The sequence below is a fragment of the Gasterosteus aculeatus genome, chromosome 13 (assembly GCF_964276395.1).
Source record: "Gasterosteus aculeatus chromosome 13, fGasAcu3.hap1.1, whole genome shotgun sequence".
NCBI lineage: Eukaryota > Metazoa > Chordata > Actinopteri > Perciformes > Gasterosteidae > Gasterosteus > Gasterosteus aculeatus.
In genome coordinates, this window is record NC_135701.1 from 7432190 (window position 1) to 7446631 (window position 14442).

Here is a 14442-nt window from a genome sequence, read left to right on the forward strand (position 1 = left end):
TGGGATTTGTACGTAACCTACAAATTGGTTAAACCAGAACTGCCGAGAGCCGCACGCGACAAATTGCTTATTTAGTCCGACTGTCAGTTCAAATCCCAAAGATATTTAGTTCAGTGGTGTGTTATTCATCTTCAGACAGATCATTGTTAGCTCTTGTTTATTTTACAGATGGTGGCCTTTAGTATTCGGCATGATAGGAGGTGTCTTTGTTGGTGCAGCGCCTTGGTCATTGTTATTCAAGAGCACAGGCGGACGCTTGTCGGGGGGGTTACAGTGGAAAGGCTGGCAGACATTTATCGATTAGACGTTTCACGCGCTCAATTGCTCCGAACGCCACAGTCGGTCACGGGCGTTCTGGGTGATTAGCCAGGTCACAAACCCATTAGAGAGAGGAGTCGACCAGAAATGGCCCCGGGCACACAGCTGCTTCCTGTTTGACCGAAGTGTGCTCGCCAGGACGTTCAGCCTGCACATCACTTTACACAAACGGCTCCTCCAAGTGGAGACAACCGTGTCACGTGTAGGGACCTCGTATATAAAACACACAGGTGGACGTCGTAGGGCGCAAGCGCCGAGCACAGGAAGGCTTCGGTCGCTGGTGGTCTCTAAATTTTGCAGGGGTAATTCATTCTCTCTTTACCTCCGCGGCCGTGCTTGTTTGTCCATGGTAATTGCTAATTAACCGGTGTTTGAATACACATGTGCAAATATTGAAGCCCTGCAGTGTAGCTGTTACTCAGAAGCAGGGGGGTTATCTTGCAGCACAGAAATACCACTCTGTCCTCACCTCCGTATTATCTTTATTATACCACGTTTTTTAAAAGGGACTAATGTGAATTTCCCACCTTTTAAGATAATCAAATTCACTCACTGCCTAGGACGGGTACGTATTGGAAAGGTTTTACCTGGATGCAGTACTCTTAGCTTGATTATGTTGATTTTTAATACTTTAAATATGCTAAACGGGAATTGTCCGGTTGAGGGCTTTAATATGCTTTCACATCTCTGCAGTCTGAAGCATCTGGATCAACAATGAAAAGTGTCTCTAGAGAATAGGAGGATATTTGAAGGTCTTCACTGTAAAAATGTTACGTATTCTAAGTACTTTGTGCGTGTTGTCCATTGTCTCCTTGTCTCTCCCGGCTCTCCCTCTTGAATCTTGTAATTAGTCGTGTGAGTAACTAAGGCCGGTGACGGTCCGTCGCTATGTTATTAGGTAGAGAGCCTTTCGTATCCGACAGCGGAGATTGTCAGGGAATTTGTGGGGGAGAGAAATGAAGCCAGTTGGTAAGTGGGAACTTTTGGATTGTTTCTGTCATTGACTGAGAAGTGAACACAAATGAGCAAATCATACTCTGTTGTCATGGTAACTAATGATATGCAGGGAAACCCCTAAGCCTACTACGTCAAATACAGTGCTGGTTAAAGTACTAAAGAACACTAATCCAATAAAAACTATTTGCTCATGAGTCAACGCTTTTGACTGATAATGGAGGAAAAGGACACTTCATTTTTCAATGAAGTGGCCGTAGTACTTGTTTGTACTTGTGTGCAGAGGTTGCTTTGGAAATATCGTCCGAATTGCCAAACCTGTTCTCACACATTGCAGATGTTGAATATGTGAATAATCGCAGTGAGGGAGCATTTCATTGCCATCACATCTTCCCTCTTTAAAATGCTGTAAAGGCCTTTTGTGTATTAATGGCTTTGCTTGTATGCCATTAATGGCTCACTGAGAGAACCTTGTAGGCGGAGTGGGACTGAATCTGTCAATGTTCTCACATGGTATAATTGCTGTCACCTTAGGAGAGCTGTAACTTGAGTATTGTGTTTTTACAAGTTCTGCCTTGTGTATATGCTCATTAAGTACCTCTTTGTACTCTTTATAAATCATATGTATGTGTTTTTTAAAGTGCCTCATCTGGATTCTGCACCTCTTGCAATGACCCACATTATGTTACACTTTAAAGTTCTCCAACGCCCATTTTAATAAGCATATGTCTACGATAGTTTATATTTGCCTTTGGCAAAGATTATTTTCAAAGAGTTTAAAAGTAGATGTTTTTGAAATTGACCTGAAAGGAGATTTTACCATAACTGCTGCTAGTGTGAAATTGCAAAATAAAGAAATGCAACATGAACGTTTTTTTGAAAGATGAAATGGCACATTTTGAACAGCATTAAGTCTTCTGCACTATGTCATGCAATCATTTTTCCCTATGCTTGTATTCCTAGGGGTCAGGGGTGAACACAGTGTGTATTTGTGCCAAATCGTCACTGTCAGGGGGGCACAGTTCACTTTAAAGCTTGTTCCCACAAAGGCTTTGCGGTGTCACACTGTCAAATATTCAAGTGCTTGGGGTCTATCTCAAAGATATTTGGAGCCTTTAATGCGCACTTTATGCTTTTCTACAGACTCTGCCGGAGGAAATTTCCCACAATCCAAAGCATTATGACAATAAAACAACCAATCTGCAAGGGATGTCACATGCTTTCCTGTGTTTGCACACTGTAATACAGAAGTGTTTTCCAAATTTGCCACTGAGCAAAAGGCTCAATCTCTAGGAAGAGGATTTTGTCTCTGACACTTGCACTTAAGTCTGTTTAAGATACAATGAAAGAAACTCATCGTGCTTTTATTTGCTACAGTATCAAACCCACACTGACTTTTCTGTGTTGTTACACTCCTGAATTCAGCATTTGACCTGTAGTCGCAGTTTAGAAGGGCGATGTTTCCCAGGAAACTTCCCCGCCGCGATGCTGAGATATCAGCAGTCAGATGGAGAGGTGAGGAAATTAAAAACCTGTCGGGCTTCGGTCAGACCAGCAAGGTTAATGCCATCAATGCCGCGCTAATGAAATTGCCAAATCATCCAAGACGGGGGGGATATTTTGCACTGTCAATTTTTTTGTTTGGTTTTAGTGCCTCCTTGCATACTCTGTATAAGACAGTGTCTATGTAGCAGCTTTTTTCTTTTTTAACAGAAAGACTGTAGAACACATACTTGTGAATTCCTTTGCTACCAATTTCATTGAATAAAATACCGTCTTTGAGCAGGAGGAAAAAGATGGTAGGCATATCTCATTGCGCCATTTCGTGAATTTTGAATTTTTGCGGCCTGGAGCGATTCAGATCAGAGCGGCCTTCGGGAACCACATGCAGAGCCATTGATCTGATGCAAGCAAATGCAAATCCTCCCAGTAATGCAGGTTATGGACAACACTTTTCTATACAAACATTAGAGAGACATTTGACCACATAATGAATTGTAGTTCCTGCAGCTTGGCTGCTGTCACTGCGATGCGACACAACACGGGCATTGTGGCTGCATCATTTTGCATTCATAAAAAAAAAATGAATGGCTCACAACAATTCCTCTGCTGCTACGGAAATTTGATTGTCCCCGCTGCAAAACCAGATCATTTTTGCAATTTCCTTCAAATGCTCATTTTAGTCTTGACTCTTAATCAAACCCTGACCAGTATTTAGTCATTTTAAAAGCAGATGCCCAGTTTGCATGAATGAAAGTTGAGTTGCAGTGCGGAGTACATTAGCAGCTGTAAATCCAGACCTGCTGCCATCATGTTATTATCCCCCTCTGGACCCATCAGCTAATCCTGTGACAGGAAGTGAAGGATTGATCATAAGAAAAAAGACACACTATTATATATTTCCTGTTAAGTTTCCTTTTGGAGTCATCTTAACAAGCCCTGTGTGTTAAATGTGTGCATTTTGAGGGCTAAAAGTAAAGATGTACCCTATTTGAATCACATGTTGGTGTATTTATTGTGCTGTGCTATGGTGGACCACTTTGTGTTCTATAAGATAATACTGTTATATAACGTAAAAAATAAAGCCTCTCTCCGATATCCTCAATCTATGATTTTCCCTACTTGGTCCGACCCTCTTTCCGCTCTCTGTTGATATCTTCTCCACGCAGCTGGCCTCCCTGGAGGCAGACTGCATCCCTACCACACTTGGCATATACATCGCCGGTTATCGAGCGGAGAGCAAAGCAGGCTCTTCACATGATTGATGGGCAAATGGGATTTTAATGCAGTTACTCAGCCGTCATCCCGGGGCCATATCTGCATGTCAGCCATCCTTATTCGGAAACCCTCTGTTCTGAGCACGAGGAGAAGAAATGTCTTCACCTGGCTGGCAAATATGTGGCAGTGATTATCTTTTCGATTGCTTCTTCTTTTTTTTTTGTAATACTTGACACACATCATAAAACGATTAATAATAATTAATTAATAATTAATTAAAATTAATAATAATTCTATAACAATTTAATTTGTTCAGGGTTTCAGATATTGGTCTTATCGGACATTTCTAAAGTAATAGGCGTGTCCATAACTATATTTTGGATGCTCATTTATGGCTGCAGAGCCAAAGACCTCTCGTGGCTGCAGTGTACTTTTTCAAAACCCCTTTTATTGCCAGTTTAAAATTTCCATTGATTGGCTGCTGACTTGTCGTTCACTTCTTACCCGGCCGCCGCCGCTATGAGACACGGTGGAGATGATACAGTTTGATCAATTGTATTGTTTTAGACGGCGTGTTGGGCTACCAGCTAATCGAACCACCCACACACACAGTTTTTCCGTGCCGTTTTATTGAGCATCAACTTAACGTAATGTCGAAGAAGTAGACTTAAGCGATTCAAACACACTGATGCGTGTTCAGACATTACAGAGCCGCAGGCTTTACGTCGAGCAGAGCCCTTAAGCCCCCCCGCCCACTACTTGTTTACAGAGGGAGATTGCTTGATGACTAAAAGCTTAATCATTTTTAACATGAACAGCATTACATTGATGAATGTTTCTCGATGTGCAAAGCTTGTATAAAAATTCCTGGCTTTATGGTTGCTGAAGATCCATTTTGAACTCTTTTCTCCTCTTCCGTCCCAGTCTGCTAAGTATTTTTGGGGGGGACTCGCCAGTGCAGGGATGAAATTATGGCATCAAAATAGACCCTCGGTTTGGTGACAGAGAGCCACATATCAACTTGTTTTTTGGCTACGTATGATTCAAGTGTGTAAGTTGTTCTTTTAGAAGAAATGAAACAAGCCATAATCACTGTTTCCTTCTGCTCTTAGGGTAAAATGGTGAAGGGGATGGGAGGAGCAATGGATTTGGTGGCTAGCGCTGGAACCAAGGTGGTGGTCACAATGGAGCACTCGGCTAAGGTGTGTATACACGAGTGAGTGTGTGTGTGTGTGTGTGTGTGTGTGTGTGTGTCGGGGGCGTTCACGGCGCTTGTTCTAACCAGTATTGTCACAAATTTAAAATACTAATTTCCTTCCCCAAAGGTCCAGATCCAATTAAGTCAGAAATGTTCTTTTCCCACGTTGGTACGACGCAGAAGCGCACCTGGTCTCTGCTTCCCACGGTAATGAGTGTTATGACTGATTAGGCATAAACTCCGTTAATGGATTGCTTCACCAGAGAGCGCCGGCCAATCCTGAATTGGATTCGGTGTGTTGGGAAAAGCTGATTAGTTAGGCAACGTTTTGTGAGAAGGCATGAGTAACCTCACAGGGCTTTAAACAAAAGCAGCACACACTCCAACGGCAGTGAAATGACGTCCAAACCGATGTGATGCAAATTCAACGCAACATTCTGCACTCCGAGTAGCATGCGTTGTTTTGTTAATAGTAGCCTGTTGGGCGCCCGGCTATATTATTATATCCTGATGCAGCTGGTGCAGCTGGTGAGCATAAATCATAGATGTACTGCACTGAAGTCTGCTGTTAGTCGTTATCGGGGGGTTGATGTATGATGTTTGCTTTTCAGGCATCGTCCGAGGCATTTCTCTTAAAGGAGAGTTTTGTGGATGAAAATGCTGCATATCCTTCGGGGATACGATGCGTGTACTTAACTAGTTGCTTCCAGGAAACTTTTAACACAAATTGTAATGTTACATCTTTTTGGTTTTTTAACCAACTACTCTGTCTCACAGGGCGGAAAACACAAGATATTGGACAAATGCAGCCTGCCATTAACTGGGAAGCAGTGTGTGGATCGAATCATCACAGAAAAGGTACATTTAATTTATATAAAATTATTTACTTACAGGACCTTGCTGCTTCTCTATTTTTGAGAACCAGTAGGGAGATCAAAGCATAAAAACCTTTTACCAAATCTGAAAATAAATAATATAAGCGTTCTTTAAATTTGGATTAAAATCCTTCAGCAGCAGCGCCTACAATGAACCAACGGAAGACGCCATCCCTTCAACCAGAACACCTAATCGACACAGCCTTGGTCATATCATGACTTCCAAATATCATATTCCATATGACTACCACTGAAGGAACAGGAGCGATGCACCGGGCGTAAAGTAGTACAGTAGCATATTAAAGAAAACGATTGCATTTTAAACATCCTTCAAAGTGCCTAAATAGAAAGTATCTTCTCAGGCTCTGAATGTCCTTTGTTTGAGATTCCTGTTTGTTGAGCAGTAGCTTGCTTTCTACTTTGTTAGCCATCACAACAGTGGGCTTGTCGAAGCAGCCGTAAAGGACTGTAATCTAATGGCGAGAAAGGATTGGGAATAGCGGCTCAACCGTAATGTGATATCTAACTATTTTTCCTGGCAAAGATGTTACGTGTCAAATTTGAGATTGGGCGCTCAAATTCATGGTCCACAGGATAAATGATGAATCCTGTTTTGTTCAAGGCGATCTTCTGATTGGCTTGGTTTGCCTTTGTAGGTTGCATTGGTTCGGTTTAGGCATCAGGTGTGAGGTTAGAGTAGTAATATTCAGTTCATACCTTTAACTTTAAGTATCATTTGTAATCACAGACAGTGAACACAAGTCACACATTACAGCTTCCACCTGTCAATTACGTCTCCCTGACACCTTCATTAGGTGGAAATTAGATTGACTGACTTATGAATTCAATCGGTTGAGCCCCCTTTAAGGTGCTGCGTGAGTTTTTTTTTTAAGATTACGGAGTTTAATCTCCAACGTCTTCATTTGTATGTGCCGCTTGTGCTCCACGAGCTTTGGCGCAGCGAGGTCAAACTATTCGGCTACAGCCATTGGCAGCGCTGCGTTGTCATGCTCGCTAGCACACGTGGCGTCGGGGGAGGGAGGGCGTGATAATTATTTGCCCATTATTTGCACAACTTCCAATCGAGTTGTAATGGCCAACAGTCGACTCACAGGTTACACTTATCCCGTCAGGACAGTGCTGACGATGCTTCCCCGGGGTGGAATCGTCCGCTGAAGGGGAAATAAGCGCAAAGCTAAAGTACAAGATTAGGAGGAAATTTAGCGCTGTGAAGAGGGAGGGGGTGGTGGGTGGCAGTTAATGGGAACTGAGGAGGTGGGAAGGAGGAGGCACACATGCTGATTGGGGGGTAGGAAATGTGTGTGGGAGGACGGGGAAAGAAATGGTCCAAACCGCGAGGTTCCAGTAGTAGTAGATCTTGCGTCTCTGTAGCCCGCTGGTGGTCTCTGCCTTTGGAACTCGCTCATAATACACGACCTGTCGGGGGCGAAGTCGCACGGCGTGTCCGTGGTTTTTGTGCCGTTCTCTCCTGCTCGGCTGGCTTTTGTCGTGATTGCGCAACATTTCTCAACAAGGACATTTCTGTCAATATTTATAAATGTCAAAGCTCTTTCTGCTGCCCAGCTGCAACTTGCACAACCTCCTCTCCTCCTCTTCCTCTTTTCATCTCCTGCGGTTTTCCTCTCTATTTTATATCCATTAGTACTCTCTCTCCTTATTGCATCCACAACTTTTTACTCTCTTGCTCATGACTTAAATGATTGAATTCGATAATGTTTCTACTCTCAATTCCTGCGCACATCTTTCAACACGTTCTAACTGCTTTTCATAACACTCTTCTTCTCAGCTCTATATGCTCGTTCTCTGTTTGCAATTGTGTAAAAAATAGAATCAAATTAATCTGGTTAAAAAAAATGGTTTGAATCGACACCCAGTCGGCCGGACTGGAGTGAAATGTTCTCATCCCTCCCTACCCTCTAATATAGTGTCCCAGTGACGTTTGCCAAAAGATGTCGTTCCTGTTTTGACCTTACCTGTTAAATGATAATGAGTTTGGTTGAGAGCACAGTGCTGCTCAGAGCAGGTATCTATTGAACACAAATGTTTAATGTTCTCTTCTAGAGGAGGGTCCGTACCTTCATGAAATGTGCAGCTCTGAGACTCAAAGTAACACGCGACACATTGACAGTCTGATTTTACTGCACTATTATAATAAGTTTGTAATAAGATAATTATAGTTTATACAATGTTTATAGATGAGGATTCAGTTGACATCCATTTTCCTCCTGTGTGGCCGTTGGGGTTTTAGTTGTCTTGACCGCTTTCTTTAAGCCCTTAGTACCGTTTAACCAGACATGCATCTCAAAGTAGAAGAACAGTTGCCTCTGCTGTGTGTATTTCCATTACAATATTGAAAGATAACTAGCTGATATTGCAAATAAATGCTGATAAATGAAAGAATACTAAGGCGCCATTCTTAAATCTCACTGAGAATATCGCCAGGACTTTTGTATCACCCACCATTGATGATTATTACACAGGATATGGTGGTAAACTAAAAACCTATTAAAGATTTTTTCATAAAACCAATTAGAGCTTAATGTCAAGAGTTGATTTAAATCAGCAGCTAATGGTCCGATGAATGGAATACAACAGCACACCAGCCTAACATTTGAGCTTTTAGTAGCAAAAAACAGCGTTTATGAAATTATCTGTGGGATGTGAGAACATTATTATTCTGGTGATGACCACAGAAAACTCCCATTAGTAAATCATTAGTGAGTTTGAACTGGAGGCAACAACAATCCTTTTTAAAATCCTGATAATTGTTATTCTTTTTTTTTTTCCAGTTCGCTATCTCGCATAAATCAAATTTCTGCTCCAATTTGCATAAACTGGGGTCTGCCAAAAAATATTCTGCTCCCTCCACTCAGACTGATGCATAGATGCTGACACACAATATATTCTCACGAGCGCGGCACCCCTCCGCCCGCCAGAAGGAATGGTAATAAGTGTTGTTCTTAATGGCGTCGTTGATGGGGGACCTGCTGCCTCAGGCACAGTCTCTGTGGTTTGGACCATTTTATTCACTGTGTTTGCCATTTCTTTTCTCTTAACCACAGTTCCCCTTTTCACAAGTGGGGCTCGCTTGCGGCAACGTCTTTTGAAATGATCATTTTTGTCGTTTGTCGCATGTGCAGACGGTGAGTCGCATCGTGACGGTGGTTTGTATGCGAAGTTCCTCAGCGCTTCGTTGTCTCAATAGTTATTCAGGGAATTATCTTGTGTTTAAAAAACAAAACAAAACTGTTGCCCACTAATTCACAGATGAAGCAGAAGAATCGTTAAATCATTCAGTCATCACAACGGGCCGTGAAATGTGTCCAATGACAGCGATTATTACTCCATAAAACCAATTCAAGCTCATTTTTTGTCACATTGCTTTCATCTTAAAACCTGCTCCTTGTCACTGCTGTTTCACAGGATCACCTTTTGAGTATTTGTTAGCTGGTAAAATGTGATTTTCCAGCCTTTTCCTTCTTCGGATATGTTGGGCTGAAGGATGTCGCCTATTGATGTTCCGTGACATTCGGCGCACTTCTCGCCAGACAACACGTGGGTGAGACCAGCAGCTTCTTAATGTCTAACTGGCATCAATCTTGTTAATGGTGGTGGTGACTCCGAACAGTGTGAAGAAAGATGACTCGACAGTTTCCCATTTGAAAAAAAGCTGCTTTGCAAATGGAGCCACAGTTTTCTATTTCCAGTAGAAAAGGTGTGCGTAAGTCCAGGTTTGTCCCTCTAGCATTTACTCGCCATGCTGGTTTTGTGTCATAGTCCTTGGTATTTTAAAGCGTAAAGCTCAAACCGTGAGCTCACACTCAATCCGTCTTTCATTTCAGCCTCAAGGTCCAGATATAGAATTTCAACACGAATAGAACATTGACTTCATAGCACCTGTTCCTCCTATATCCAGCACCTGTGGGACATCTTCAATTTCCCTTAATCACGTTCGTGGCGATTAGAGACGCGTGTCAGGGCCTGTGTTACCCATGGACCCCTTGCTCCTTGTGACATTCCATCTGTCTTGCTACGTTGGAGTGAGATATCTGCCTCCTGCCGTGTCGCTGTGTCTGTGTGCGGTTCTAATGAGCTGAAAGTCCTGACAGGCTTTGCCTGGATGTGTTTGTGGCTTAGTCTGTCAGTCCGTGCTGACAGAAGCAACAGGAACCAGCTCAGCTCACAGTGCTTTTTCCATCAATGGGTATGATGGTATGGCTGCAGATTTAGTTTGATTTAAAGAGTGTCGTTGTATAAATATATATATTATTGTATAAGCTTTACTGGATGTGCACACATCAGCATGTTGTATAAATTGATTAAAATGTAATCCGATCACTTGATCACAGAATTCCATGGACATTAAAGGGAAATTTGCCGGCAAGAATTTAATGCAATATTGTTAACTTTGTTTGCATTAGTGTAAAGTCCCTTAAGTGTCCTTCACAGAACCGGCCTGTTCCTACAGTAGCCCAGCACATGCAAACCGTTTCGATACAGTTTCTAGAGAGAGGCTTTTGCAGTTTTACAGTAGCTCAGTGGCATCGTAGTTATCTAACGCGCTTTGGAAAGGAGGGAGGAATGAGGGCAAGTCAGTTGAATGCAATCTGCAACCCTCACCACTAGATGCCCCTAAATCCTGCACGCTGCTCCTTTAAGATTGTCAATTATCCAACGTATTAACAGTCTGTAGGCACCTGAGAAATCAACAGTCATCTTTATGTTAAAAATCCTTTCCAATCTTTAAGCAGCCATTGTGGGTGTATAAATGTACTAACTTACGGTTACAGTGTTGAGAATCATGGTTCAGTACTCGTACGTGAATCCAAGATGAAGAGAAGCCAACACAAAGCCCAGAATGTGTTTGAGTCGAGGCACTTTGGGTAGAAAAAACAGTGTCACTCTGATATTGTTCGCAGACACTGCTCATAGAATGAAAATAAGGATTTGGGCTCCTGAAGCTCAAAGCGGTTCCAGAGCATTAGTGTATCAGATTGACTTTGACTTTTGAGAACACAGAACAGGACTTAGTTGTTGTTTTTTTTACAGCATTTATAGTGCTTTGTCCTTCAGTGTAAATTACCGGGTTGGGAGGATTCATAATGGTAATTTACAAAAGAGCCACCTGCCACTCTTTGCAACAGGAGCACTGCCCTTTCCCGTACTGCATGTCGTTGTTCTTTGAGATGTTGCGCTCTCCCAGGGCCTCACTTATGAATCACACACGCCTGGTTTTGTGTGACTCTTGTAAACCAGACATGATCGTGATAGTTGACCGTCACTCATGGAGGCTGAAGAGATGCGTCGCCCGTGAGCGAAATGCTGCTTCAACACCAAATAGTCTAGTTGTGTCTGTTGAGCTTTTGGTAAATCTTGGCTTCATTTTAGGAATTGTTTTGAGAACAACATGTTGTTTACGGTTGAATTCGGCTCCCATTGGGTCCTATCCCTCCCCGCTCGATGCTCGCTTTGCCTCCGACTATCTCATCCCTCTGCATCACAGAGCAACTGCGGCGTCTTTTTTGTCCCTTTTTATGTTTTGACTGTTAAAAGTATTGCCACAATTAAAATGTAATTGCTCCTTACTTTGTCGTGTTCTAACCTCCCGGAGTTGAGGACCACTCTTTTTGCACCACTCTCACAATTCCACCATTAATTGCAGCTATTTTAGTCATCTGTTGATGTCACTGAAGTGGTGCGGTAAGGTTTTGTCATTTCTTTTAGATCACTTAGATAATTGAGTACCCCCACATCCTCCTTTTTGACCCCCGTGACCACACATCATGGGGTTCTGACCTATCGGTTAAAGAAATAAAGAAAAGGCAATTTTGTCTTTGTGTCAAACTAATCTTTTTCTCTAAACATGTCATCCTTTTCTTTCTCTTTCCCTCCCACTTTGGGTTCACCAGGCCGTGTTTGATGTGGATGAGACAAAAGGCCTGACCCTGATAGAAGTATGGGAGGGGCTCACTCCTGAGGATATCAAAGCGTGCACTGGCACCGATTTTCAAGTAAGTAACTCAACAGTTTGCCTACGAGGGCTACATTTCATTTTCATGACACGTCTTTGCTTTCTTTTAATCTGCCTGGTGTTTTTTCTAGGTATCTCCCAACCTGAGGTCCATGCAGCAAATCTAAAAGGAGCTTTGCAGTGGATCTTTGTTTTTCGGTTTGTGTGGCACTCATTTTTTGCCCTCTGGTCAACAGCCGGCGATAAAGGAGCATAAGATGGGTCAAAAGTGAATGCATAATAGAGCAGTGTGGTTCAGTTCCCTGGTAATCAGCGTGCACACATCAGAAGGGTTTAGTTGACTTGGGAATCACAGGAACCAGCATGCATGGTTGTTTTTAAGGAGGTGGTCAGACACGCATGGGGGGAGAAACAGAACATTCTCTCCTGTTAATTTAATCATTTCTTTCGTTACAGTTTCTGTAAGAAAAATGCAACTTGGTACTATGAATAAAAGTTATGCAATAATTTAAATCATATTTAAAGTGTCAGAAACTCGCTGTAAAAGGATGAATTTAGAAAACGAATGTGTGCTTTAATTCAGGTGATTCTTCAGTGTGGGAGGGAATATGTTTTGTAGTTTGTGGAAAGGTGCTATACCGACAAATGTCCTTGACAATATTAATCTAATGTGAAATATGTTTTCAGTTTTTCTCCATTCGAAAAAAAGAAAGATGCAATAATAAGGTTCCGACAGAAAACTGTTTAACAATCATTGCCATACTGTAAAATCTTTTTTTTGTCTGATACTTGACATTTGCTCTCGCCTTGCCTTTGTATATAAAGTCACATACAACCTTGTTGAGTGAAACAAGTGTAATATTCTGATTATTTTCTTTTCTCTAAATCTTCTGACGTCTTCTGACGAAAAAGTAGAACCCCCCCCCCCCCCAACAAATGGCGTTTTCGACTGAAGGCAAAGGGCTGTAAGAGTGTCTGATTGTGACACTACAGGTTAGAGCTTTCTATATATGGGTGGTGCGCTTGCATTGACATTCCTGATGTGATTTCTCTACTGGAGTAGAGAAGCGCTACCATCACCTGAGGGCGGTGACATAACCGGGCAATTCAGCCAGCGGGCTTTTTGGGATAAAGAAGATAAACTGGATTGGGTCATCAAGCAGAAAAATGGAAGAAAGTGACAGGGGCCTTTGCCACCGGCTGTTAATGTAAATCCACCACGTCCCTTTATGAGTCAAATGTGAGCGGTACCCTGTAAGCCTGCATTTAGTAACCTATTTCTCATGCTAGTACTTTAATGATATGAGGGAATACAGGCTTCCGCTCAAGCCTGTTTTTATTATAATGGCTGTGGAGGGACACCGGTTTGAAGTTGCCCCCACGGGTTTAAATGATTCTAAAAACCTGCTGCTGTTGGTAGATTGTCTAACTTTTTCCCGTGGTGACCCAGTTTGTTGAATAACTGACGATAAGTTGGCCAGCCAGTTGATTATCACCACAGTGGTTGTCAATTAGTCACAAACCTTGCTCTATTAATTGCAGTGATAATGAATCACTGCCGTATGGATCTTCATCAGCCAAGTGCATGACCTCAGACCTGCTTCTGGGTTATTGGGACTTAGTCATCGTCAATCCCCGTATTTAGAGCCAACATTTATTTCGAGCTCATATTTTTTTTTTTGTCAAGGCCTGGCAATGCTGATATTCAGTCTATCAAGTTAGTAGAGAAATAAGATATTGCACAGCTCTAACAATGTAATTTGGAGCACACCTTCAAATTATACAGGCAACGAGGAGGCTTTTATAATCAAATTAACACATTGTGTTTGAAATGCTATATATTAAATTGGTCAAGTTCGTCGCTCCAGCAGCCGCCGCTGGTTAGTTGGTGGAACATTTTCTAAGTAGGGCTATCCAATTAATTTCAGCAAACATCAGAATGATGTCAAAAACGCAATACTAATGCTAATAAGTTTAACATTCAAAGTTTATTGCGAAACAATAATTTGTTAATGTTTTATTTCATTCATCACAATCATATTTGTGTCACCCTCACAGGAAATTCAGTAAAATATCTACATATGTGTCTATCTAACTTGAAATAGCGCCACCAGCCCAACGGCATGCCGTTGTACTGCATCTGATTTATGTTATACGCCTATGCTTAATATATGAGAATTCCATTCGAGGTGACATTGAAAAATAACAATCTATTGGCTCGTATTTACTGTTAACAGAACAAAACCTATAAGCGGTACTGCAATGATCACTGGCTAGGACTGTGATTTAGTGTGATTTAGTCTAAGTGCCATCTCACCAATTGGCACATAAATCGATACAAGTAACTATTTTTTATTAATGTGTTGATAATTTGTAATCCATCTATA

General features: G+C 42.0%; 1 protein-coding gene across 1 annotated transcript in view; it reads left to right on the forward strand.

Moving 5' to 3' along the window:
• Positions 1 to 12905, forward strand: part of oxct1a (3-oxoacid CoA transferase 1a) — a 34096-nt gene extending 21191 nt beyond the window's left edge. Inside the window, exons 14-17 of the mRNA XM_040194780.2 lie at positions 5103 to 5192; positions 5966 to 6046; positions 11994 to 12095; positions 12187 to 12905. Coding sequence (XP_040050714.1) covers positions 5103 to 5192; positions 5966 to 6046; positions 11994 to 12095; positions 12187 to 12222 — 309 coding nt within the window. The 3' untranslated portion in view covers positions 12223 to 12905. The remainder of the gene's footprint in view (positions 1 to 5102; positions 5193 to 5965; positions 6047 to 11993; positions 12096 to 12186) is intronic.
• The last annotated feature ends 1537 nt before the right edge of the window (positions 12906 to 14442 follow it).